The 27,552-nt window shown below is 32.7% G+C and overlaps 1 protein-coding gene across 3 annotated transcripts in view; it reads left to right on the top strand.

The window, feature by feature from the left end:
* The window catches only part of LOC118186323 (WD repeat-containing protein 36), a 177,834-nt gene that overhangs the window by 49,918 nt on the left and 100,364 nt on the right, over positions 1-27,552 (top strand). For all 3 annotated transcript variants that reach the window (XM_035356406.2, XM_035356405.2, XM_035356407.2), the window contains 4 exons: positions 7,921-8,021; positions 11,951-12,065; positions 15,120-15,301; positions 15,517-15,649. In XM_035356406.2, the coding sequence (XP_035212297.1) occupies positions 7,921-8,021; positions 11,951-12,065; positions 15,120-15,301; positions 15,517-15,649 (531 nt within the window). The remainder of the gene's footprint in view (positions 1-7,920; positions 8,022-11,950; positions 12,066-15,119; positions 15,302-15,516; positions 15,650-27,552) is intronic.

Raw genomic sequence — 27,552 nt, 5'->3', positions numbered from 1 at the left:
CAACTAACCTAGTTTAAGCGCAATTTCCAAGTGAAGTTACTAGCAAAACCCGAATACTCATTGAAAATCATGTAGCTTGCCAATGGGGAGTAACATGAAAGATAAGGCGTCAATAATTGAATTGCTGTTACGGTACACTGTTTCTAAACTTAGATGGTCATTCCTTAATTGAATATAATTGATTTGTAACTTCTACTAGAGCTGACGGTAAGAAATGAAGTGCGAAAAAATAATATCTTGCACAAAGTTGATTAATATAAAATTAGAGATATTTGCATAGAAATATATTTGCATTCAGACAGAAAGTTTTTTGAAATATTTGCAGTTATTTTATAAGAAAGATTTATTAATAATCGTAATAATTACTTATTATATTGCTGGTGATTAGAATTCAGTTCTTGACAATTACATTCTAAATTAGAATTTTAAGGATATAATGAAAATACGTTACGCAGAAAAATACATTTTAGGATAAAAAAGTATATTTTTTATGTTTAAAAACTTCTTAAATTCATTTAATAAACATCGTACCCTCGTTAGTAATTGAATCCAGAATGTTGGGTGTCGTTTATATAATTATTCTTACTTGTCCACAGAACCATGCTGACTTATCCAGCCATTAAGTAGCTGCAGATCATTTCTACATAACCATTGAATTTCCATTAATTCAGTCTCTAGAGGGTTGTATGTTTATATCATAATTTATGTTTCTCTTATGTTTTATCTTATGTTTCTCTAAAAATATACTGTGCTTTAAAAATATGGATGATAGTACCAGCCACTCTTTCAGCCACTTCATAAGCAACAGCTTGTTTAGAAATAAATTATGCAGTTAATGTCATAAAATTCAAATAAACATCAAACAAAAGTTCTCAGTTTTAGACAATTCGATTTAAACGAAGTTAAAGTAAAGTAGCAGACAATAAAACGAAGATAAAAATTTACTCTTACAAATATTTTTTTTAAAAAAGGAAGAAAGCAAGAAATTTTTTTAAAAAGTTAAAAATTTGAATAATAGCATCTATAATTTCAAAATAATTTTTCATATAGTATTAATAAATATTTATTACGTGTCATTGAGGAAAAAATTTCATATAATTCATTTTCCGTAAAAATTTATTTGAAATTTAAGGTAAAAAATAGCTGTGGCAATTCACTGTAACAAAAATCCATAAACCACATTTGGCGTTATTTGGCTCAAAAAAAAAGATGCCAAATTTCAAAACGCGAAAATATGTAAATTCATGTATATCTTAGAAAATTTTGAATAAAAAAATTTAATTTTTTTGCAGGTAATCTTAAAAATACACCTACTTTAAGATGATGGTAAAAATTTTATAGGTTATAATTCAAAATGTTTTTCGAGACATTTATAAAAATTATTTAAAAATAGAAATTTAAAAAAAAAAAAAAAAAAAAAACACAAAAAATGGGTAAATTTTATTTGGAATGATCCTAAACTTCGAAATTTGAAAGCAAAAATCAAAAATAGTTTAATATAAAAGGAGATATTAATAAATATTTGCCAAATTCAATTAACATTGAGGAGCTAAAATTTTGATAGCTAATATTTTAAAAACTACTCGTACGATTTTTACAAAACTTTTCATTCTGACATAATTTGAGTCATAGAATCAAAATATGGGAAAAAAATTGGTATGTTATTTCAGGAAAAGTTCGATTTTGTGTCAAAATACCTATGTTAGAATAGTGCTATATATAAATCTAATATATATCCTAAGTCGCGCTTTCGAGACATGAAAAACGCAATTTGAATTTTGTCAATGGGTCGAGTAGAACAGGAGATATAGAACTGTCCCCCCCTTTTTTTTTAGCAGTGTGCATTCGCTAATCTGTAAGCAAGGAATTGAACGCTTCATATTGTACGGCTTAGAGTCAGGGCTAGGCTGCTTAAGAATAAGCTAAATTATAAATATCAACTAGTCATTTAACAGCGGATACTTCTGCACATTGTATGTCGATATTGTACCATAATTCTGTCTATGCAATTTCTGGTTTTCTTCCAATAAACATTGCCATTCTTTATAATATTACCTTTAGGAGAAATATGTCTGCTTCTTCTGCCTCTGGTTATGATTGTGCTATACCTCCATCTGTTCTTTCTCATCCCTCAAAAAGAAATGCTGTTAATATTATTCAGTTTAGCAATAAAATTGCAAATAATTTCTCTGTAATTTGACATACTGATGGCAAATTTGGTTTTTCATTTGTTTGCAAGTTGGTTTCACATTCAGAAATTGTCTTGATTTGAATACTTTCAATTTAGAATTCGAGATGCATGCACGGCTTTTATAGCTGAATTTTTGTGTTTAAACTTCATAGAGGTTCTCTAAACAAAGCACTGCTGTTTAGACTATCTCATTTCTATCGATTCCCTTTCGTCCTTGGAGGCCATAAAATGTATTTCTCCTTCTAATAATATAAGTGTCGAGATTCAAAGACAACTAAAAACCTACAAGATAAAAACATTTCGGTTGTTTTTGCATTTGTTTGGGGACATACAGGAGTTATTGGGAACGAGCAAGCCAATTTTCTTACAAAGATTGCTTCAAGTGGGAAATTGACATTCTTGTCAATATCCCTAAATCCTTTTATAAGAAAATCTTGAATGGATGATATTGTGGAATAAAGAATACATTAGTTCAAGGGAACTTAATTAAGAGATTTTTTTCCCTTCCATCATTTTTCGCTTTAAATCCTTGCCATCATTTTTTTTTTTTACAAATTATAAAATGGCCCAGTTCCTTACTAGCCATGGAAACTTTAGAAGTTAACTGAGCAGATTTAAGTTGGGTTCAAAGATTGTTTGTGATTGCAGCAATTGCGGCAAGGAAAATGTTGAACATGTGCTTCTTCTATGTTTCAAATATGACAGTGAAAGAAAGATCTGAAAACTGGCAGTGAAAAATATTAATATTAACTGGCCTCCAGATTTTCATCAGTTTATTTCCGAGAGACGTGCCTTTGACTGTTTTTGTCAGTTCATTGTAAATTTTTGTAATCTTCATTTATTTGCTTTAAATTTTCCCTTTATTGTTTATTATCTTGTATTATGTTTCATACTTACATCTGTAAGCTCCATGTAATACTTTGTGGTATATGAGGAATTCTTTGTGTTTTTAGTAATATCTGTAATGCAAGAGGAATGTTTTAATTTACATTGCTGGTCTCCCACAAAAATTCCAAATGGGAATCAAAAGTATTTGGCCTTAATTGGAATAATACCTCTGATCAACTGAGCTGTGCTTTGCCAGAGACTTTAGTGAAATTCCAAAAAAAAATTTACAAAAAGAAATTTACTTTCTGTGATCAACAGCACGTATGATCCCATCAGTTGTTCAGCAATGTTGTTACAAGAAGCCTGGAAAAGAAAACTTAGTTGGGATAAACCACTCCTGGAAGATCTATTGAAATGTAATGAATGGTCAAGCCACCTATCTCTTGAACATTTTCCTTTCACCGACAGATGTTGCTAAGATAAAGTGAAGCTGAAACATTGCATATCTTTTCTGATGCATCTGCAAATGCATATGCTTGTTGTGCATTCTTGCATTAGGAGGAAAAAAAGCTGCAGTATTACTGCATTTAGTATCTGCAAAAGTCTGAGTAGTCTGAGTCAATGAAATGGCCTACTATACCTAGAAGAGAACTTCTCAGACCTATCATTGTGGCATGATTAGCAAAGATTATTTTAGAACATATAAATTTACCTTTAAAAACATATTTTTGGACAGATTCTATGGTCTTACTGCCGTGGATAGCTAAGAAAGAGCCCTGGAATAACTTTGCTCGTAACAGAGTTAACAAAATTTGAGAGCTGACTTATGTCAGCTGCTGGGAGACATCTACCTGGTGAACTTAATCTGGCAAATTTACTATCTCGATCTTGTACCTGGCACAAATTGCAGAAAGTGATATGGTGGAAGGGTCCTTCATGGTTAAGGGAACTTGAAATTACAGAGTCTGTAATGAATATAGTTTGTCCAGAAGAAGCTTAACAAGATGAAAATCTGTAACTGTATTGAGTGCCTGAAGTATTCAAGGAACTGAGAAATTTAGTTATTGATTGTTATATTTCTCGAAATATTCTAAATTATTACGCGCAATTGTTTGGATGCTTAGATTTTGTGACTAGTTAACCCTTTCGTGCGCCATGGGAAGATTACTTCCCACCTACATGATCCTGGGAAATACACCTGTGGGAAGCGCAAAAGCCACTATAATATCCATCTGTGTTCTATCGATTGAAACATTTGTTTTGAAAGTTCGAACGCGTTGTGTGAAATCTGTTCCACTGAGACACCTGTTTTGATTTGACATTTGCATTGCTATACGATTCTGCTACAAATATAAGTAAAACACTGTTTTTATTATAATAACGTTCTCTTATTTTGTATATTTCTGCAATAACTATCTATATTTCTGCAGTAACTATCATATATAACGATATCATGAGAGGGGTTGATTGCTTCGATCAAAGAAAAGAAAGATACCAAATAGGAAGAAGATCTGTAGAATGGTGGCATCGTATTTTTGATTTTCTTATTGATCTTGGCGTCGTAAATAGTTTTATATTGTGGCAAGTAAACAAGAGAAACAGAAGTTTATACCAGCTAACATTCCGTAAAGCATTAGCTCGTCAACTAATAGACAGATATTCCTTGAAAAAGGAAAGGCCATCCTGCTAGCTTCCAAGCAAAAAGGTGTGCAGTTCCAGATGATATATGCTTAGCCAATGTGGGAAATCGTATGCCAAAGATGGTTTCCAACTATAGACAATGTAGGAAATGTAGCACAAAGGCCCAAGAAAAGAGGACCTGCTATATGTGTGCAGTATGGGATGTACCCTTGTGCATTGCAACATGTTTCTCATCTTTTCACGGCAAATAATTGCCTTTAGATTGAATTTTCTCTATGACCATAAAAGGTCCCGTGGGAAGTATACTTCCCACCCCTAGAATTTAAATGTAAACAAAAAATTTGGCAAAATAAAATATATTTTCTTGAATGCTATTGTTTAGTTGATAATAAAACAAAAAAAAAAAAAAAAAAAAAAAAAAAAAAAAAAAAAAAAAACAGGAGAAAATCAAAAGAGAAATAAATGGCCCACGAAACTGTTAAGAAAAGAGAAGCCAAACATTTCTATATCTATAAACAGTGACGAAATAGAAAGAACAATCAATAACTAAATAAATCAATAATAAAAATAGAAAGGTCCATAACTTAATTTATCAAGTTTTTCTGATAAATTAGGGAATGGGGATTAAATTAGGAATGAGGGAATAGTCAGTAGAAGACAAGAAGAAATATGAAGGATCAATGAAGTTCTACGAGGATGAAGGACTACTGAAGGTGAAAACTTGGCTTATCTTTGGAGATGGCACTGATGATTTTTAGTGTACTATAGTTCTACCTGATCATCCATTCGTTCAATGTTTAATTGAGTTTACACATAGGTGTACAAAAAATCTTATCACATCTGAGAGGGAGGTTCTGGATGCCTCATGGGTGGAAGATTATTCATGAGAGTATATCTGGTTGCATTACGTGTTGGAGACATTCATCTGAAGCCATAGTTACACAAACAGCTCCACTTCCACCTGAAAGATTGCACATAGTTGCACCTTTTAAAGTAGCAGGTGCAGATTTAGCCAGTCCTGTTTTCCTTCAGTTAGAGGTGAAGGCTTGAACCATCCTATTCAGCTGTGCTGTGCATCGTGCGGTACATTTAGAGTTAATAACTGCATCGACTGCAGAAGCTTTTATTCTGTCTTTGCAAAGATTCATGACTAGAAGAGGCAAAGTTTCAATCATCTACCCTGATAATGGGAAAAAAAAAAAAAAATCGTGGGCACATCAAAGGCAACAATAGATGAGAGTGTCATTCAAGAAAAGAGCACACTAAAGAAGATAAAATGGAATTTTAACCCATCAGTTGTACCATGGTATGGTGGGAGTGTATGAAAGATACACAGTATGAAAGATCTACTGAAAAGAATTCTTGGCGGAGCTAGTCTAAATTATGAGGAAATATCAACTGTTTTATTTGATTTTGAGAGTACAGTCAACAAGGACAAGATGGGAAACGATGAGTAGCTTGACTGAAATTGATAAATGCAGAAATTATCCATCCCTTTTAATGGTTATATCCTTAGAGATTGCATCATCACATTTAACCCTTCAGGACAAAGCTAAAACCTCGGGGCCCAGTTTATACCCTCAAAGGAAAAAAAATTCATTACCCAGTGATGATGATTCAAAACTGTATCCTTCACACTTGACATTACACAGTGATAGAACTGTTTCAAGTCCTGAGACTCGAAGGGGGCAACGGGTAAATCAACCCCAAAGTCTGAATTTATGAGTAACTTTGACTAAAATGTTTATGGCAGATTGCAGTTTTTAAGCAATACATCAGTTTTGTCTTGTAATATCTAGATGGTGTCTGCCGAAAATGTCGCAGAGAAAAAAACGCAAGGCGGAAACGTCATTCTACAAAACATCGAGGAAGAAAAGAAAGCAAAGAGAAAGCATCACAATTCTAAAACGTGGTACAAAACATCGTGGTAAAAAATAAAGCGGTTCAAAACTTTACAGTTTAAAAAATATCATTGTAAAAAATAAAGTACCTACAAATCATCACATGACGATAACATCGCAGACATGTGTTTTCAGATTTTAAAATTTGTAAATGCATGTTCATATAATGATTTGGGATTGCAAAAAGAATTCTTTTACTTACATTCATATTTTTGAATGAACTAATAAATTTTAAGGAAACCTAAGAATTTAAATGTTGAAAATGAGTAGAAAATTAATGCAACTTCTAAAACTTAAAAGAATTTTAAATTTACATATTTAATTAACAAAGGTCATTCATAAATTAAACTTTTCTCATAAAGTTTTACTGATAATTTTTTTTTATGAAAAATACAGTCTAAGAATGCTTAGAGAAAGGAAGATAAATACTCGCATGAGGTTACCTCCATAAAAATTGCTTAGGTAATTATAGTATTATTTTCTTTCACATATTTTAATCTCATATTGTTTTAGTGAAAATTATATTTTGTTTTGTTTCAATTTATTGTTAAAGATTCGTCAACATTTTCATGTATAGCATGCAGTCAACTTTTTGGATGCCGATTTGTTAGTTATGATGAAAATCAGTTACATAATATGTCAGTAAGGTATTTGAAAAGCGCATGTGTGCGGTGTTATTGTCATACGATGAATTTTGGTAGCTTTATTTTTCATCATGATATTTTCGATGACAATGTTTTTAAGCTGCAAAGTTTTTGAACCACTTTATTTTTGACCACGATGTCCATGATGTTTTAGAACTGCATTTTTTTCTCTTTGCTTTCTTTTCTCCGGGATGTTTTGTACCAAGAAGTTTTCATCTTGCATCATTTTCTCTGCGACATATTTGTCTGCGATGTTTTCATCCGCAATGTTTTCGTCTGTAACCTATCTAGGTGTACATGACAAAAGGTGAGAGGACGTTGTATATCGATATTCATTGTTATTGAGTTTAGAAATGGGTTTTTATTTTGTATGTATCCATAACAATGAGATATTTTATAATATAGAGAAAATGTTTTAAGTAACTTGTGATAATATCTGAGCCTAAGTTAGTAAAAGTGGTTGTAGTATAAAATAAAATATTTAGTTTATGACTGTATGAAGCTACTGCGTTAGTTCTCTTGAAGAGTTACAATGATTAGAATGTATTAATGAATTAGTTTGTTACTGAGAAAAATTCATTATACTTCTTACTTTCATTCAGTATATGTTAATCAATATTTGTACTATTTAAAATATATTCCAATTTGAATGCCGAGTGTATTTTTATTACTAGATTTTAAATTGTGCAAATGACTTGTATTCTTTATTAATTAGGTGGTCAGCATCCGGGTGATATATCCTGCATAACATCTGATGCTTATTTGGTTTTTACTGCATGCAATAACATCGTTTATGCATGGAGGAGAGGGAATGAAGTATGAATACATTTCCTTTTTTTAATTAAAAATTATCTATGTTTATTTCAATTGAAAAGCAATCAATAGTTTAAGAAATCTGAATAAATATAATTCCATATGTATGTTTCTGCGTAATTGCGGAAATAAATTATTCTGCAGCTTGTTTCATTTCTTAACCTTTTGATGCACGGTGGTCGCACCTTGAAAACACCAATTTTTTAATTTTTTTCTCCTCTTCTTTTTGAAATTTTTGAGTGAAAATCAATTGATTACTGATCTTTTACCTCTAAATAACACAAAATGAGTGCAGAATCATGCATATTTTAGGTCTTAGTACTTCAAATTGGATGCCTTTTAAATTCGTTTCAATGAAACAAAATAACCTCCTTTTATTAATATAAACAACTTTAAATTAAAAAAGTTATTCATCGCACATCATGATTTCTATCATAAACAATAAAAATATCAATAATGAAACTGCATACATAAAGAAATCCCTCTATATGTATGGCAATTGCTTTGTGGTTTCAGGGCGCGACCACTGCACCATTAGAGCATTGTGTCACAATGCTCACAATGCTCTAGAAGCTTGGTAGTGGCACCTTGAAACCACTGCTTTTCACAATGGTGTTTGCTTGCTATCAATTAGGAATGTTTATTTTTACCTGGATATAGATAATGGATTTTTAAACCACAGAGTTATTTTATTACTAAACAATACATGAACCTGCCCAGTCTTTCTTTTCCAGAGGTATTTTCTCTGACCTCAACACACTTGCTGTCCAAGCTGGTATTGTGATTTTATAAATTATTTCATGTGGTTTAAATTTAATGTAAATATACTTTGCTATAATTAAAAATAGAAATCGCGTAAAGTTTTATTTAAATTAAAATATTTTCTGAATATTTTGGGACGAAATACGAATAAAATAAATATGAATGGGAAACGAATGATCCGTACCAAAGCCAAAAAGACCAAGCACCTCCTCTCATTAACATAAAAACCACAACTTTCATGTGCCAGATGAAAAGAAACTAAATAACGCTGAACATATAACAGTGAAATTTAGATCCAGGCAGTGTACCTTTTGTAGCACAAGGAAGAAACCTCATAGAAGAAGATACATGTGCGAAACAGGCAGTGTGGGTCTATGCATGTACCAAAATGACAAGACATGCTTTGAACAGTGTCAAAAAAAAAAAAAAAAAAAAAAAAAAAAAAAAAAAATTCTTTGATTTAAAAAAAAAATGTTTTTTTTTATTCATATTTTACTGAGTTTTTTATCCATTTAGCTAAACGGGCTTATTATGTAGGTACTTATATTTTCACTGCTATAGAAAAATTACATAAATGTTTATTTTAAAATTTTTCCTGACGATTTACTTTGTAAAATAATGTAAAAGATATATATAATTATATATAATGCAATTCTTATATACATTTTTTCTTAAGATTCGTAAATTTCATTATTTATTGGAAATGTGCACGGAGAAAAGTAAGTTTTTTCCCCCTACTACCTCAATAAGTTTCAAAGTCCTAGACGTGCGGTGGTTTCACAGTGCGACCACCACCCACAGAACAATGGGCAAGAGAAGATTTTTTTAATACATATATTATTTGTCTCTAGGATCATAATATTCAATTTCTAGAGTTTTTAGTTAAAAAAATTATAAAAATAATATTGTGCGTATCAAAGGGTTAAATTACCTAGGTAGTTTGCACGATACCTTATAGGCACTCATTAAAGTGAAAATAAGATCTTTGCTGGAACAGCAGCAACATTTCTGTATGCTAAATTAACATAATGTTATAAATTTTTTTGATATCTAAAGAACAAATTAATGCAATCAAACAATCGACAAATTAGTTGATAGAATCAATCATCAATGAATTAAAATCTTTAATACAAAAAAAAAAAAATGGTTTAAAATATTATTACTATTAAGGAAATTAACATAATATTATTTATTTATTTTTTGATATCTAAAAAATCAAGTTAATACTATAAGCTATTTCTCTTGCCTTCTTAGCATGCCTTTGTGGTGTAATGTCAGCACACTTGGCGCTTTTCCGAGAGGTCCATGGTTCAAGTCCTGGCAAGGGCATCACTCATTTTTCATCTCTCCTGCTAAACATACATTAGGTTAATAATGTCTACAGTGGTGCCCAAACTAAAAGCCTGGTGGTTTATGCTTCTTCACTATGAGGATTTGGCGATTGGGTCCCTTAATGCCCAGTCACCCTTTAAAGGGGGTAGTATGTAAGGTATTTCTCGTGCCTTCTTAGCATGCCTTTGTCGTGTAGTGGTCAGTGTATTCGGCACATATTCGAGAGTTCCGTGGTTTAACTCCCAGCAAAAGCACTGCTCATTTTTCATATCTCCTGCTTTCAAAAATCCTAATGTCTTTACAAAACAATCAAACAATCAAGAAATTAGTTGATAGAATCAATTTTCAATCAATTAAAAACATTAATGCAAAGAATCAAGTTAATCTAAAATACAAAGAATAAAATGTTACCAACAAATGCCAAGAACCAAACGTTGGGTCTATCAACTAACTTGTTGATTGTTTCATTGTATTAACTTGATTTTTTTATGTATTTAAAAATAAATGAATAACATCATGTTACTTTAAGCATACAGAAACGTTGATTGTATTCTATTATGTATTATTATTTATTTATGTATCAAAAAATAAATGAATAACATTATACAATGTATCAAAAAATAAATGAATAATATTACTTTAAGCATACGGAAACATTGCTTATGTTCCAGCCAAGATCTTATTTTCAGTTTAAAGGGTGATTGGTAGGCAATTTACAGATTAACGAGTGTCTAGTAGGTAGTGTGCAAAGTGGATGGAGAGGAAAAATAAATGAGAGAAACAAACTTTTGAACTTTATCGATATGGAAGCCATCAATGTGCACATTACTTAGATAAAATGCAAAAAACTATTGATTCCATGCTTTAACGAAGTAAATCAGTTAATCTGCAGATTGGTTAGCTAATGTGCACATTAACGACTTTCAAACTTTAGCGGTAATATATATATTTCTTGAATTACTGACTTTTAAAATATTGTATATTTGTGTTTCGGTGTATAATGTCCTAAATTTAAAATAGTTATTGTGTCGTATTAGTTTTTGCACAGAAAAATTTCAGTAAAATGTCTTGATGGAATTTTTCCTAGTAAAAATAAAATTATGTTTATTTCTCGTTATTATTATTTTTTTTTTTATGAAAAGTCAAGAATGAATTTTTATCAACCTGTGGTTAAGCAGCTAAAACTATAAAGCACCTATTGTATTCTCATCACCCTTGGTTTTGTTCTTGTTGGTTGAACAGGCCATCTACATGAGCTTTTCAAGATTTTCCTTATGTGTATATGTAAATAAGAGTAGCTTCTTTAAAAAAGTTTACTAGGAAGACATCTTCCTTCATAGCTCCATTATGGTTTTGCCACAATCAATCAATTCTACATGGAATGAATTGTCTTTTGAAACATATCAAACATGAATTTTGAAAAGTATTTTCTGATGTGTATTCAATATGATAGTACAAAACTAAGTAGCTATATCTGTAAAAAATAATCTCTTTATATACTATATTAAAGTTTATATAAATATGTTTAATAAACATAGTTCATAAATATATTATCGTAGAAATATTTTTAAAAGTATCATTATCTTAAAAAGTTTTATTATTTTCTTTTTGTTGGAAAATGCAATTGAATCTTGATGACGCAAAAGTAAAAGAAATGGAAAAAAATTGAATTCAATTAATCAAAAATTTGAATATTGAGACCAGTTAGCAATTTTGAATTTAGTATTTCAAAGTTATTTGACCGTTTAAAATTTGAATACTCAAATTTCTACTATATTTTATCTAATATTCTCTTCTTTATATATTTATGTGCGAGTTATAAATTATATATTTTGCAGTTGAAACATACGTATAAAGCACCTTCAAATGTTCATTTGATGCTTACTTTTGGGCCCCATTTATTAGCAGTTTATGAAGACAATACACTTCTTGTATGGGACATCAAAGAAGAAGGTTGTTATTCAGAATCTGACTTTTTTAACTTTTAAAATTACTGTATTCACTTATTTATATTTTTATAAAATGTATGCTTTCTGTTACTTGAGAAATAGAATATTATAAAAAGCACTTAGACATTCATAAAGATTTGGTATATAGTATTATTATTTAATTTAGATGCTTATATCTTATATATAACCCTTAAATTTAAGAAAAATAAGCATGTATTCTAAAAGCATATAAATTATATGTTGTTGCATTCTTATGTATTAAAAGTAAAATTTTAATGATTTATACCCAAAAATAGCCAAGCATATGCTAGCTTTTTTCCCTCTTTCAATGCAATTTTAGCTGCTACTAAGATTTTTGTCACTCACTGCTTCGAAAATTGTACTGCTCTTAAAATTCTATATCTAGTGTGGCTAGATTTGTTGCATTTCTTATGGTGCTGACCCTGAAGCAGAACATAGTAAGATTTTAACATATTGCAGTGACTATATGTATAAATACTTGAGTTAATTTGTTTTAAATACAGCAGAGAGGGATATAAGTGTAGGCTTTGAAAGATCAAAATTAAAGCTTTGGTGATTCGTTAATTTGTACAGTTTGTTCTGATTGTTTGTATTTTTATTGTTTGTTGCTTTTTGTGTAACCATAATCCCCTTTTAATTATAAATTCATGTTATTTAAAGAGCTTTAAAAGATGAAATTGAGTTAAATATGAATGTGTTAATTTGAATCAATTTTAGAAAAAATTACAGCTAACTGAAAATTATAAAAGCTTCTGGTGGATTTATGTGTGATTTCGGGGGAGGGAGAGACAAGAAATTTTAAGTATTTGCACATACACACACAAAAAAGGGGGGGGGGAGAAGAAAGAAAGAAAAAAAACTTATAATGTTTATACTAAAATGTATGTTGTTCTTTCTTTTTATTTAAAAAATGTGTGAAAGTAGATGGAAGAAAACTAAAATTTATTTCATCAGATAAAGCTTATGCTGCTGATTAAGTGATCTTTTGTGAGATATATGACAAAAACAAGAGAATTATTTCTATGTAACATAGTATACTACAATAAATTACAGATATTTAACCCATTTTAAGGAATTTTCTGATTATTTGCACCCTTACTGAATTCTTTAGCAACTTTGGAGAGTGTATCAAAACTTGCTGCCAAATAATTTTTTACTAAGCTAATGTCCAAAAGCCAGCAGCCATTTTCAAAATGGTAGCACAGAAAGGATTTCACACAAGAATAATTGACCAATAAAATAAAAAATCAAGAAACATCAATAATAAAACACTTTTTTTAAGAAAGCCTTCTTTTTTGCTATTGTTCTCACCATATACACAGCAATCTCCTTTTGCTTAAAAAAAATATTGGAGAATTGCACAAACTCAGCTTTTGTGCAATCTGACATCGTGCACCATCCAAAACAAACATTTGGTGTGCACTTATCTGGGTTACCACATAAGTCCTTTTTCATGAGATTTTAAAAAAACTTCAGTCATCTTTTTTTTTTTTTTTTTTTTTTTTTGTAAACATATAATATGGGAGATAATGCATGAGTGCATAATATTATGTACCTTTGACTATGAATTTAAAAAATTACCCTATTTTCTATTCAAGTGAGCAAAATACAGTACAAAGTCGGTAATCTGAACTCATCGGAACTTCAGCGATTCCGGATTAGGGGTTTTTCCGGATTATAGGTCATCAATTTAATTCCGGTAAGATGGCATGCAGAAATTATACAATTAAAAATATGAAATCGTAATTTATGAAATAAAGAACAATATGATCTAAAGGGTATCAAAATTTACAAAAAAAAAGCTTAATATTTATTTGTTTACTTTATTAAACATTTCTTTCAACGTAAGTTGTTTAAGACGCTTCCACAAAAATTCAAAAAGTTCCTTTTTCTTGTGTCATATATAGTAGATTTCCAATGCTATACTTCTCACATAATTTTGAGACGGATAGGCCTTTATCCATTTTTTGCAGCAATTCCACTTTTTGTTTAATGGACATCGAAACATGCTTTCACTTTGTAGATCCTTTGGCAGCTCCAGAATTGGAAACTCTTTTTGACATAATCAAAAGTTCAAGCTTAATTTTTATAAAATTGTTCCAACAGTCTGCAAACAATAATAAGCCGCATCCAATTAGAAGATTAAGAAGCAGCACAATCTGCAACATTAACTTAAATGCCTTAGATAATTTTAGCCTAGCTTATACCATCCATTATACATTAAACATTGCGTTTACGCATGCTCATAAAGTTTGTAGCTTTGAGGTCCGGATTATAGATCATTCTGGATTATGGATGTCCGGATTACAGACTTTGTACTGTATGTCATAAATAAGGTAAATTTAGCATTTGGGAATTTTTGACAAACAGTTTTCAAGCTAAAAGCTGGGACACATGTCCCATCCGTAGTTAATGTGGAATACATAGTATGTTCCACATGTAGTGATCGACTTACTATAAGCACACCTATTATTCTGGAAAACGTTATTATATGAGATAGATTTACATTGTATTGTACAGGCTATTTATTGCATAACCCAACATTACACATTGGGCAACTTATATTTATTCTTTTCTCTATGTTCATTTGTGTACAATGGGCATAGCACCATCTTGATTTTCCAACTGTTTGAAGATGATTCCCTGCATTCAGGAGATTCTAAGTACTTTTTAACCCAGCAGTAATTTTTAAACTTTTAGTGGGACATATATGTTCCATTAGTAGTCAAAAGGTTAAAGTTTTACAAATGATATTTAGCTGATCCATAGTGTTTAACACATTAGAGCATAACTAGGAAAATAGCTCACCTGAGATACTTTACAATATCATTTTTTTTAAAATTGCTATTGAACATTAATGCATCATATCCCATATGAAATTTATTAGAATTATTTTCTTTCCATGTTCTAACAGTATATATCTTATTTTATAATAAAGCATTTAAAATTAGCATTCTGCATATAGAAACAAAGTAGTTTTTTTATTTTTAATTATATTAAATGTCATTTTCTAATTAGAAATTTATTGTATTCCTAGTTGTGGCTGTAGAAATACCAATTGCTAACATTACTGTCTCAGCAATTGTTCATCCAAGTACATACTTGAATAAAATTTTGCTTGGAAGTTATGAAGGATGTATGCAGTTGATAAATATTAAAACTTGTAATGTAATTTATACATTTTCTGGCTGGGGATCTCCAATTGTAGTATTAGAACAGGTAATTTTTTTAATCTGAAATTTGTTTTTTTATTTATATGAAGTAAATTTTGTAATTAGTTTTCAAAAGAACTTATTTGGCGGGATATGTAATCATATTTTTTGTGTATTATTTCATTAAGTATTTTTTTTTTCTTTCCTTTTTTTCATGAGAAGTTTTTTTAACAGTCATTCAAAAAATGTGGAGATTAGCAATTTTTTTTTTCTTCTGTCTAGGCTCCAGCTGTGAATGTTGTAGCAATAGGCCTGGAAAGTGGTGACATCTATATCCATAATTTGAAGTATGATGAAACAATAATGAAATTTTCTCAAGATTGGGGGCCTGTTATTGGAATTACATTCAGAACTGGTATATACATATTTCAAGTAGTGCATTATTACTGATTACATTATTAAGAAGAGAGGAAAAATTTATTGTTATTTTTCATTTTTAGGAATTTTAATCAGCCACCTGTGATGAGGATAATTTTATGGCATAGATTAATTACTGAAAATCAACTTGCTTCAAAATTTTTAAAGTGGGTTCTTAAAAAAATATTACAATTGGTTGTTTCCTCATCATACTGGAATAATTTTTTGCATTAAAAATAGTTAATATTAAAAAAAATTAATGGTTTCACATATTTAACTGGTTTTCAAATAATGAGAATGTCTTAATATGCATAAGCTTATTAGCATTATATGAATGAAAATTTATGGGTTCTCCTTTCCATTTGGCTTGTTATTAACTTTTCATTGAATATAAAATTAAGATTTATTATAATAGAAAAATCAAGTTAAATTAAAAAAAAAAAAAAAAAAAAAAAAAAAAAAAAAAAAAAAAAAAAAAAAAGGTTGTCTTTTATTTCATTATGTGTCTGCAAGAAACTTAGCCTTTTGAAGCAGTTAATGTAATATAAGAGAAAATTTTAAAGCAATGATTACCTTCCTTTTTTTGTGCAAGTGCTGACGGAATGCAAGGGATGATACCTCTAGTTAAAGGAAACTCATTGAAATGAAGGTGTTTCATAAAGTGTGAAAATCTTGCTATTGAGATATAAAAGAAATAAAAATAAAGGTTATTTGTGGCAGACATTTTTACGGAATGGCTTAAGAAAATGGTCAAAATGTAATATAAATAACAAAAATCAAAATTCCAATAATAACAAAACTGTAAATTATACTTTTTGTGGACCAACATACCACCCATCCACAAGAGAGCCAATCCACATGGGAAGGATTAGCATTGTAGAACATGTGCAGATAATAGACTTCTGTAATGTCACATTAAAATCAGTGAAGAAGAGAGGATGGATTTTCCATATGGAATCATGTTTTCTCCTTGTTTATTTACCTAGAAGTGTAGAATATGCCTTGTATAAGAAAACTGAATGTACAGCAAAACGAGTTCAGATTTGATTGCAGAAGCATAATATAACTGCAGACATACCTGCCAACTTTCCCAGTTTTCCGTCCTGTTTCCCAATCTTGTTGATCACCATCTCTCTCTTTTTTTTCCTCCTTAACCTTTAGTCTAAAGATAATGTTACCTGGCAATAAATAAAGTTTATTGAATTGATGAAACTCCAATTGTGCAAATTCTCTTTGTCATTTTCAGTGTTTGCCAGCATAACTTTAATTTTTTTTTATTTGTTTTGAATTGTCTTTAATCTACTATAGGCATTTGATGAACCTTTTATGGAGATTCAAGTAATGTTTGATCAGTTAATATTTCTATTTAATTTTATTGGCATCAAAATATGATACATTACTAAGTTTATTCATACAATAGAATGTACATTTAGTATTAATTTTGTTTCCATCATATTTAAATAAATAAAAGTTTTCTTTACTGAGGATTTTCACTGTGTAAAAGAGTAAGAAAATTGCAAAATGAAATTAGCCATAAAATATATAATTAAACGTTGTTTCACATCAGAATCATATTATTAATAATTGAGTAGCCTACATTATGTATTATAAAGTAAATTTAAGTCAGTTTGGAGTGCCATAAAAATGGTGTCACCTCACAGTACTGGAAATCCCCAGTTTATCATATTTCAAGACTGGCAGCTATGCTGCAGATTATCATACTGCGGCATTGCTCCTTTTGCTGATTCAAATATGTCATCTTGAGAATCACAGACTGTTTCCATGGATACTATTGTTTTACCTACCATTAATGGTACAACTCTGGTGTTTGTGTCAACAATATAACATTGAGCAATGCACAATGGTATGCTATCAATCCCATATCTACATGCAGTATCATAACGAACATGTGTGTATATGGTGTTACATTGGGTTTATTTAAATCTTTTTTTATGCCTCCTCATACTGTTCAGCCTTAGAAGATATGGCATGATGTTTGATTGGGTATGGGTGACACTTAAATCTGGTATGCCAGTAGTGTACAAATGAGAGAGCTGGCGCAGTGACCTTTGGGGGCGAAACAATGACTGCGAAACCCTCCATTAAAATCGAACCCACTTTTAGAATGTGATGGCTCTCCAACCCTCCATAAAAATTCCACCCACTTTTAGAAAACAATGGCTCTCCAACCCTCCATAAAAATTCCACCCACTTTTAGAATGTGATGGCTCTCCAACCCTCCATAAAAATTCCACCCACTTTTAGAATGTGATGGCTCTCCAACCCTCCATTAAAATCGAACCCACTTTTAGAATGTGATGGCTCTCCAACCCTCCATTAAAATCGAACCCACTTTTACAAACGCTACTTTTCCAAAACGCCGCTTTTACAAACGCCACTTTTCCTCTTCATCGCATGCTTCTTTTGCAAGGGAACATTCGTCCCCCACATAATCCACTGGCATGGTATATTTAGTGAGGGTATTAATTTATACCATCAGTGCACCATTATGTATGGCTTCTAGAGCGTCAAAGGAGAGACAATGGGTAATTGATTAATAATACCTAGTGAATAATAAAAGCATTTAAAGAGAAGCATTCTATATGTAAAGATGGAATTGTTACAAGAATTAAACACATTTAGTTCTCTCAATGAGTTCAAGAAAATGAGCGAACTTAATATCAATGAAAAGTATCCGGTTACAGAAATTAGAGAAATAAACACAAAGTATGGTAAAAAAATAATAGTCCATTTACCTGAGTGTGTTGTATCTTTACCGAAGCGATGTGATAACAAAGCATCTGATTATTTAAAGCTCAATGGCATTAAACCTCTTTATTTTGTTTATTTAGGAAGTAAAGATGTCGGGAAAGCCCAACCTGGAAACATGTTTAAATTTGAGCAATAACTTTTTTTTTTTTTAATGGTTTTAGAATCATTAAAAAATAAAGTAGGCTTAGTTACACAAAAGAAATCTGGTCATTTTTGATAGAGTGTCATAACCCATATTCTGTACCTTACTATTCTTTTCTTCGTGTAGTATTTGATACATTTGAATAATATATTTTAAAATTAGCGAATGAATTTCAGGATAATTATTATTCATATCTGTTTCTTCTTCAACAGCAGTCAGTAAATGCTGACACATTCTAGCAAGGCCGCACATTCTGCTGTTATTACCTGAGCTATATAAAGCTTTAATATCACCGAATAAGTCATAAATATTTTCCATCTTTACATATAGAATGCATCTCTTTAAATGCTTTTATTATTCACTAGGTTTCATCAGACCCCTCGAAATTTTACGAAACCTTCGTTTGAAATGACTCTGAGATCAGTATATTCATAAGCTGTAGTAATTAACTATGATGACACTCACCAACGATACCAAGGACTCGCTCGCCGAGGTACCGAGAAGAAAGCCAGGAAGGCCCCGCAAGCATGACCGAAGGACCCCGCGGACACTCTCCCCCATTGGACTAAACTTTGAGCGAACAGCCATTACAACACGCACATACACAGTAAATATAGACGGCCTTACCATCATGATAAGATAAGCTATCATACTTTTTCCCAATGTAGAGGTTGGAGGGCGCAGCGCCCTCCAACTTTTTCTCAGTGGAGGGCGCAGCGCCCTTCACCTGGAGTTGTGGTCTGACTGGACTCACAGGGCTCACAGGCGCGCCAGCTGCACCTCCACAGGCCACCTCTCACACAACATATATAAGACACATAGAGGACATACACTGTAAGACTCTGACGCTTTAGCGTCGGGGATCCCACTTATGAATAACGGTGAATGCTACTCTATTGGTTCAACGGCGAGAGTAAGCTGGGATAGTGAATGCTACTCTATTGGTTCAACGGCGAGAGTAAGCTGGGATAACGGTGAATGCTACTCTATTGGTTCAACGGCGAGAGTAAGCTGGGATAACGGTGAATGCTACTCTATTGGTTCAACGGCGAGAGTAAGCTGACATGTCTTTTTGGCTAGGTTTAAGACCATCAATCCGGATTGAATGACATCAATCCGGGAGAGGTCGGGGTTTGAACTTGGGACTTTGATGTTAGTAGTCCTGCGCGCTAACCGTTCAGCCAGGGTACCCGTATTCAATAATTGCTAACTGTCTTATAAATGTAACATATCAAACATGTTTTGTGAAGTGCTGCCATCTGTTGTCACTTTCTAATACTACGCATTTAGACGCAGTCAAGGTCGTGACGTATACGATAGAATAAAAAAAAAAAAAAAAAAAAAAAAAAGCACTTATCATTTCCTCAAGCTAGGAACACGTTTCACTCCAAGGTCATTTCATCAGCGTTCGATTCGATTTTTTTTTCCCCACGCGGGACGTTGAAAACGGAAACACGATCATAACAAATTGCGGGTAGTTATTTTATTTTTAATGCTACACAGCATTAAAAAATTACTAGGTTTAAGGTTCATTTTCGCTGCTATATCTATATAAATTTCTGTTGCATATGTTAGTTAGAAGGATGCAAATCAGTTTTTTATAGTGCATCTCGTAAAAGGCATTCGATAGTAAATGGTGTTTATAAGTCATCAGATGACAAAAGTCTATCTTATCCTGGTGTTCTAAGATAAACTCTTCGCTAAAGGTTTGATATCTGACAATTCGTTCCCATTCCAGCTGTTCTGCGAATTCCCTCATGAAATCTTCAGTGAGTGTTTGTTGGGAAGAGATAAGAACCATATCGATATAGTCTTTGTGCTTCCGCATGAAGTCTATGCTCAGTACTTGGTAGTGGGAAACTGTTATCCAATGCACTTTTGTTATATGTTTATCGAGGAAAGGTTCTGTCATCTTTTGGTACCTGCAAGCTTGTTCCCAGTCTAAACTATAGGCATATTTGTCCATGAAGGGTTCCGACAATTTCTGGTATTTGGAGATTTCATACCATTCAACTAAACCTTCATGTTTTTCTATAAATGGTTCTGATAACGTCTGATACTGACAAATGACCTTCCAGTTCACCTGATTTGAGAATTCTTCGATGAACTCCTCCGAAAGAGTCGAGTATCGACTCACGAGCGACCAACTTATATTCTGTTGTAATGCCCTGATTTGTCCTTCCAACAAACCGGTCTTCGAAATATCGTTCCAATTTACGTCAGCCATTTATTATAAACACAAAAGAATTTCTACTTTCAAGTATACGTAAGTTTTTAGGTCCTTAGTCTTAACGAATACTTGTATCTCTTTATCTTTCTTAATATAGTTTATAAATGATACCTGTTCGGTGTTATAATTGAACTCCCGCAGCATCTTATTACCGTTAAAAATTTGAGCTTCAACCACACTTTCAAGATAAGTACCATTATTATCTATGAGTGCGAAGAAGGTTATTTTAGCCTTTACACTTTCATTCAATGTCATGAGTGCTCCATTCAGTAAATTATTACTGAACGAAGTTTACTTCGTTAATTTAGCCTTTACACTTTCATTCAATGTCATGAGTGCTCCATTCAGTAAATTATTACTGAACGAAGTTTACTTCGTTAATTAATAATTACTGTCACCTTCTGAAATTTTGAGCTGCTGTACCCGCTTTCAGGAGGATCTGCGCATACATAAACACTTTGAGTATATTCCTGTAATTTTTCTTCAGTATGCTTGAATCCTATTTCCAAGCTTTTAAGCTTCTTCGAAGTCTCTGACGAATAATTTTTAAAGCTGTTTACCATAGCATCATTACTTCTCCTAGCTTCCAGCTTTAATTCCTCTATTCTGTTGGTCATAACATCATAAAGTGTCCTAATTTCCAGCTTTAAATCCTCCAATTCTCCGGAAACGAAGGACTTCGTGGTGACATCGTTGGCGTCTACTGGATCTTTACAGTTTTTCAGCACCTTGTTTTCCATATCATAATTCCCATCGTTTGTGAGTTTAAACCCTATTCCAGGTGGACCGCGAAGACCCACCGCTTTTCTGGGATAGTATATTCTAAAAGGATACCAAGCCATCTTTATTATTATATAAATAAGTTTTTAATAGATTGTAATCTATTAAAATCTAAAAATAATCTCTAAATATTACATCCTTAAAGTATTCAACACTATGATCTTCTTTTCTACCATATTGAGTTTGCATCTCTTTCTCTCATTCAAAACAAAGTAAAATACATACTTATCATCAGGGCTGCTCTTCAGTCTCCAGTGAAATTCAATCATCAGGTTGCTAACATTTACATACGGCTTGTGAAAAGATAAGTTGAAGCATATGATTGGATAGAGACTTCTAAAGGTTTCATAGTTGATCAGACATCCGGCTTCGGAAGTGATATTGTTAAGCCCTGCATCTAAGAGAGCGGCGTAGAGTCTCGAATAATCTTTTTTCTCAAAGTCCATAGTATAATTGATGTTTGGCACCCTCACGTTATTGACCATAAGCCAGCAATCAATCATGTTTAAGTTATCGAACAGCATGTTGTTTTGAGAAAAGTTTTCGTTTCTTTTATCATATTGGGGCACAACGTAAAGGCTCATCACTTCATCAGTAGTGGCGGGTATGTTGCATGATCCGCTGCTATTTTCTAAAATGTTGGACTTGACTACTCTAGGTTGCCTCCAGTTAATGTCGATGGATTGGTCCGACAGAATCAGTTTTGTAAACTGACCATCAACAGAAGAATTGAATTTAACATAAGGTAGCCAAAGCGAAAGTTTCTTGACTTGTACTTTATATTTAGGATTAGGTACATTTGTATACAACATGTTCCTGTGACTGTTTCTTTGAAACTGAAATTTTACATCAAAGCCTGTAATGACTTTTTCATAATCATTGAGGAAGCCGAAAATGTATTTGAGCGGTATAAATATGTGCACAGACTGACTATCTCGGGTATACATCCATCTTTTGGTAAAACCTTCGTTATGGTCATCATTCACTCTTAAGTTAGCGAAAAAATTTGTTATTGTTGTAGCGTCGGTAAGGGCACCGTTAAACTTGAACGATCCTCTCTCGGTAGAATCGGAGGTATCTATATAGTAAAACATATTGGTCGCTTCCGAAGTTGCATAATCAGGTGTGAAGTTAATTAAACCCATAACCTGTAACATCAAGGATGTGTCATGCACATCTGAATCTATCTCGTAGGCACCGATGGTCATGATACTTCTCCTGAGTAAACCTCCACCATTCACCAATGTCACATTCTCTTCCCCTACAGAATCTCCATTTGCTTTTAGGACTCTGAGTTCTTGGTGAATATATCCTTTGGAGTAGAGAATTTTAGCGTTTGTATTGAGTATGTGAAAGTTATACGTGGCATCTTCACTCGTATCTTGAGTGTTGTGCGTTTCTTTGATTTCTCTATACTCAAAACTTTCTATATCTCTGATGACGTCTTCTGACGTTTGTTTCAACTCCCAAATATTGTTCATCTTTATTATATGCAGTAAAATTATTTTCGCTTCATATTCTTTCCAAGGATAGCTTCTAATTTAGCTTCGTTCACTACTTTTAAACCTGTGCCTTTTTTAATCGTTTTATTAAGGATTGACTCCAATTTACTATTCACTGCTTGCTGCACCTCTTGTTCAACCTCTTTCTTAGCTAGGTTCAAAAGCTTTCTCCCAAAGAAACCTCGCCCTTGTATCCTCTTGCTTGCTCCGTAAAGTCTATGTCTGTTCATTTATTGTAAGTACAAAAATTTTCTTCACTCCACCAGCAACCTGTAAAGTAAGTACCCTTTGATTATTGAGCTCAATAGGTTCACCATCCTGATTGGTCAGACGCATCCTGATCCTATATATGTGGTTACTCTTTGTCTTAAAAAAGATAGGTCTGTCAAAATCTTTAGAGAGCAAACTGCCTGGCTCTTGAGCCGGTGTGAAAGAATGGATAACTTCTGATGCAAATTGGTTCAAATAAGCTCCCTCTATTATATCACAATGGATATGAATATCATCGATGCTTCGAGAAATATTAGCCACATACGTGGCTTCTTGTTTCACTTCTTCGTAAATCTTTGGTTCAAATCCTAAAATCTCATGAAGCTTACTCTTTGATAAATCAAGCTTGTAGTGTTCTTTCAGTTTTATCACAAATCTCTGTCGAGCGAATATCACGCCAAACTGTATGGGAGGACTTTCGTCCTTGAAGTACTGCATCATGTAATCGTTTAGCTCCCCCAGAGTATAATTTCCATCCGGAATAGTTAGATCATACCAAAGGCTTCCATCATAGAATGAAAGCATGTTGTTCTCATAGGCCTTGCAAATGTTGTACCATGAAACCCATAAGGAAAATGATTGCAAAGCAACCCTCTTGATTCTCAGAGGCGTAGCGTATTCGACAGTAAAGTCTTCTGACTTCGGGTAGTCTTTTGAGTTTAATATAAGCAGAGTCATTTTATTATAAGCATTTTATTTTTTTTTATTTTAATGGGCTTTTACCTATTAAAATAACACACATGTTTCATTAAAGTAGCACTTTCTTCTCATTATGATCACTTGGTTCTTGAGTTAGGGAGTATAAGATGTTCCAAGGAGGGTGTCCTCTATTTCTCTTTTTTATGTATGTCATACTGAAGTAGCCACAACGCTCCGATGTGGGTTTCTGCAGGAAGCTTGAATTGTACCGAACTTCTTTGTTTGATGTTCTCAGGTAATGAAATATGTTTGCCGGGATAGTGTCATCCTTTAAAGTAGTACCTTTATATTTGTAGTCTCCGAATGAATCAAAATATTCTACAAAATTATTTTTTGGATCGTTGTAGTAAGCCACCCAATGTGTTCCAGGCCCTGTCGACAAGTCTAAATTAATAATTCCACTTTCAAACTTTCTCATCTTTTTGGGTAGCAAGTCTGATGTGAAGACGCCACGAAATCCTCTCTCACCATCCATGCATTCCTCAATCATTTTGTTCGAGATTCCCAGTTTTGTAGAACGCCTTTCCCCTTTTTTTTCTTTCCCCCGCAACCGGATCCGCTCACTTTATCCATAATCTTTTTGGCTCCCCATCCAGCTGCCCCCGAAAGAGCACCGGTAGCTAAAGTAGTAAGAATGGGAAGAAGAAAAGGCAAGAATCCACCATTTGTCTCCAGTTGTGTTTTGCTGATCTTTATGCGTCTGCCCTTCTTTAGTTGCTCGATCTGTGTTTGTGTAAGATATAGATCATGATTTGGCGCCTTGGAGGTATTGATCTGTAGAGTGACCTCCTCTTTTTTCTTGTGTGCAGTCTTTAACTTGTTGATCTGATGATCAGTCAGATGCACTTTTATTTTAATGTAGTTACTCATTTATTATATGTAGAGAAAATTTTAGTTAGCTCAAAAACTTTGCGTAGTAGCTTTTTACAAAATCATTAGTTAGCTCACCCTTTTTCAAAAGCGCATCCAACAGAGTAACGATTTTATTGTAGAGCGTTTTACTTTTATTCCCTCCACATCTTTTATCCGTCAGTCGCGAAAGCAGCTCCACCCTATCGATACCCTCGCCTGAATAATAATTTCCATCCCTGAGTGTTTTGAGTGCTTTTGTATAGTTCCTCATCATTTGAATTTTGTAGTCGAACTTGTCCAACTCTTTTCTTAAATATTTTTTCCTATCTTCATTATCTTCTGCACTGTTCTTCCATTCTTTTTTCATAGGCCCTTTTCTAGTTCCGAATTCTTTATTTCTGTCGTTGGCGCGTTTTATGATTTCATTCAGCTCGCCCTCACTTTTGTTCACTAATTCCGATGGTAGTTCAAAACCCTCTTCCCGAATGAAAGACTCGTCGATATCCTTATTTAAGTTTAAATTATAAATCCTGCGCTCCAAATCTTTTATTCCATAATCCAATTCTGGAATTGTTGTGGACTCTAACGATGGAGAGGATATTTCCTGTATTGCATCCTGAACAGCTTTAAGGTGTTTGTTTCTAGATACTTCCTGCTTAGTCATCTCTTCTGTCACAGGCTTATGAAACTCTGTTAACATTTCTCGAACACCTAATTTTTCTTGAAGCTGCTGCTCGTTTTTTCTTCTAATATCTTTTTGTAACTCACCCAATCTTTTTTGGGCTAGTATCTGCCCCTTTATCTTTTCAATGCGTTCCTTTTCTAATTGATTCATCTTTATTACTTAGCAAATAAAGTTTTGCCTTAAAGTAAATATTTTTTGCCTTAAAGCAAATATTTTCACCTTAAATAAAGATATGATTCGAATAAAGAATTACACGCAACCTGAAGAGTTTGCATATGCTGATCAGCATCCTTTGCTACCCAAACATCCCTTCAGACTTTTAATCACCGGACCTTCAGGGTGTGGTAAGACAAACTTGCTTCTTAACTTCATCTATGATTGGTTGAAGTTTGACAATCTCTACGTATGTGCTAAAGACATCTTTGAGCCCAAGTATTCATCTCTACAAGAAACATACACGCAGTTTAATGATATAGAGGAAGATGATATTCTTAGCCTTAAAAAAGTTAAGAAGGTTGATAAAGAAAAAGTTTTAGAAATGTTTCACAAATTCAAGAAGGAAACATTATTCACGTCAGAGTTGGGCGATTTTATAACAGTAGATGAACTTGATCCTAACGTTAAGAATCTAGTTGTATTCGATGACTGCGTGACAGAAAAGAAGCAAAAAGTCATAGAGGACCTATTCATAAGAGGTAGGAAGAAAAATGTGTCCATCATCTATATATCTCAATCATATTACTCAACACCCATCAACATACGCAAGAACTGTAACTACTTTATCTTCTTTAGACTCCAACCAAGAGAGGTTAAACAAATCCTGAGGGAAATCGATGGTAGTCTCACCAGCGAGGAGTTCGATAGTATGTACAAAAAGTGTGTCACGAAACCTCATGATTTTTTCATGCTTGATTTAGTTAACCCTGAAATGAGGTATAGGAAATGTTTTTCTTCTTTAAATAAAACATGGAACAAAAATTAGAGTCATGCTTGTACGCATACAGAAAAAGCTACAAATTCTACAGTGATGTTAGTCTGTCTCTGACAATTGCGAAGTTCTTGTTTGGTACTTCGAGTTTGACAGCTTTCGCTCTGCTTCCCTTAGCATCCTTGAGCATCGTGGCCAGTGTCATAGAGATTATTGATAAATCCTTGCATGTCGCAGAAAGGAAAGAAGAATACAAGTTTGCCTACAAGTTTTATAAGTCTTTACTAAATTGCTTGAGAGCAAAGACTATTTCGGAGGAGGAAGCTTTGATTAAAGAGCAAGAATTTATTAAGGACTTGAAGTACTTCCCCATGGAAAAATATTTAAAGGAGAAAGGTTTGAACGGGTACGAAAAATAATTTTCTATTCTTAATAAATGAGCAAACAAGATAGAAAGATTAAAGGTGGAGATTTAGTCGGTTGGATGCAAGATAAGCTCAATCCACCAGAAATGCATCTTCCTGGTTATCAGTACTGTGGACCTTTTACAAAGCTTTCTAAAAGATTGACTAGAGGGGATCCAGGAGTTAACAGAGTAGATAAAGCATGTAAGAAGCATGACATAGCATACAGTCAAACAAAAGACACTAGACAGAGACATGTTGCAGATGAAGAGCTTTTAAAGGATTTAGATGCCATTGAAAACCCAAACAGCGGATTTTATCCACTCGGAGAAAAACAAGCTAGGGCTATCATCCGACCTATCATAAAAACCAAAAGAGTTTTTGGACTAGGTGCTATTGTGACATATTGCTTGATTTGTAAAAAGAAGACAGGTACACTAAATGTTGAAAATTCGGTAACAAGCAACGGAAGGCCTATTATGAAAGGAAAGTGTGAAAAGTGTGGATCAAGGAAAAGTTCTTTTTTAAAGTTGACGGGGTAACTCAGAACACCCCTAGACTGAGAGATGTGTACTATGATCCTGAAACTGGATATTGCGGCATCAAGGAGCTTCAGAGGAAGGTGCATGTTCCTAGA

This window comes from Stegodyphus dumicola, chromosome 4 (assembly GCF_044657685.1).
Source record: "Stegodyphus dumicola isolate Sdum_Otavi_A_Nest chromosome 4, ASM4465768v1".
In the NCBI taxonomy this organism is placed as follows: Eukaryota; Metazoa; Arthropoda; class Arachnida; order Araneae; family Eresidae; genus Stegodyphus; species Stegodyphus dumicola.
Note: the sequence above shows the minus strand (reverse complement) of the source record. Positions and strands in the feature narration are given on the sequence as shown.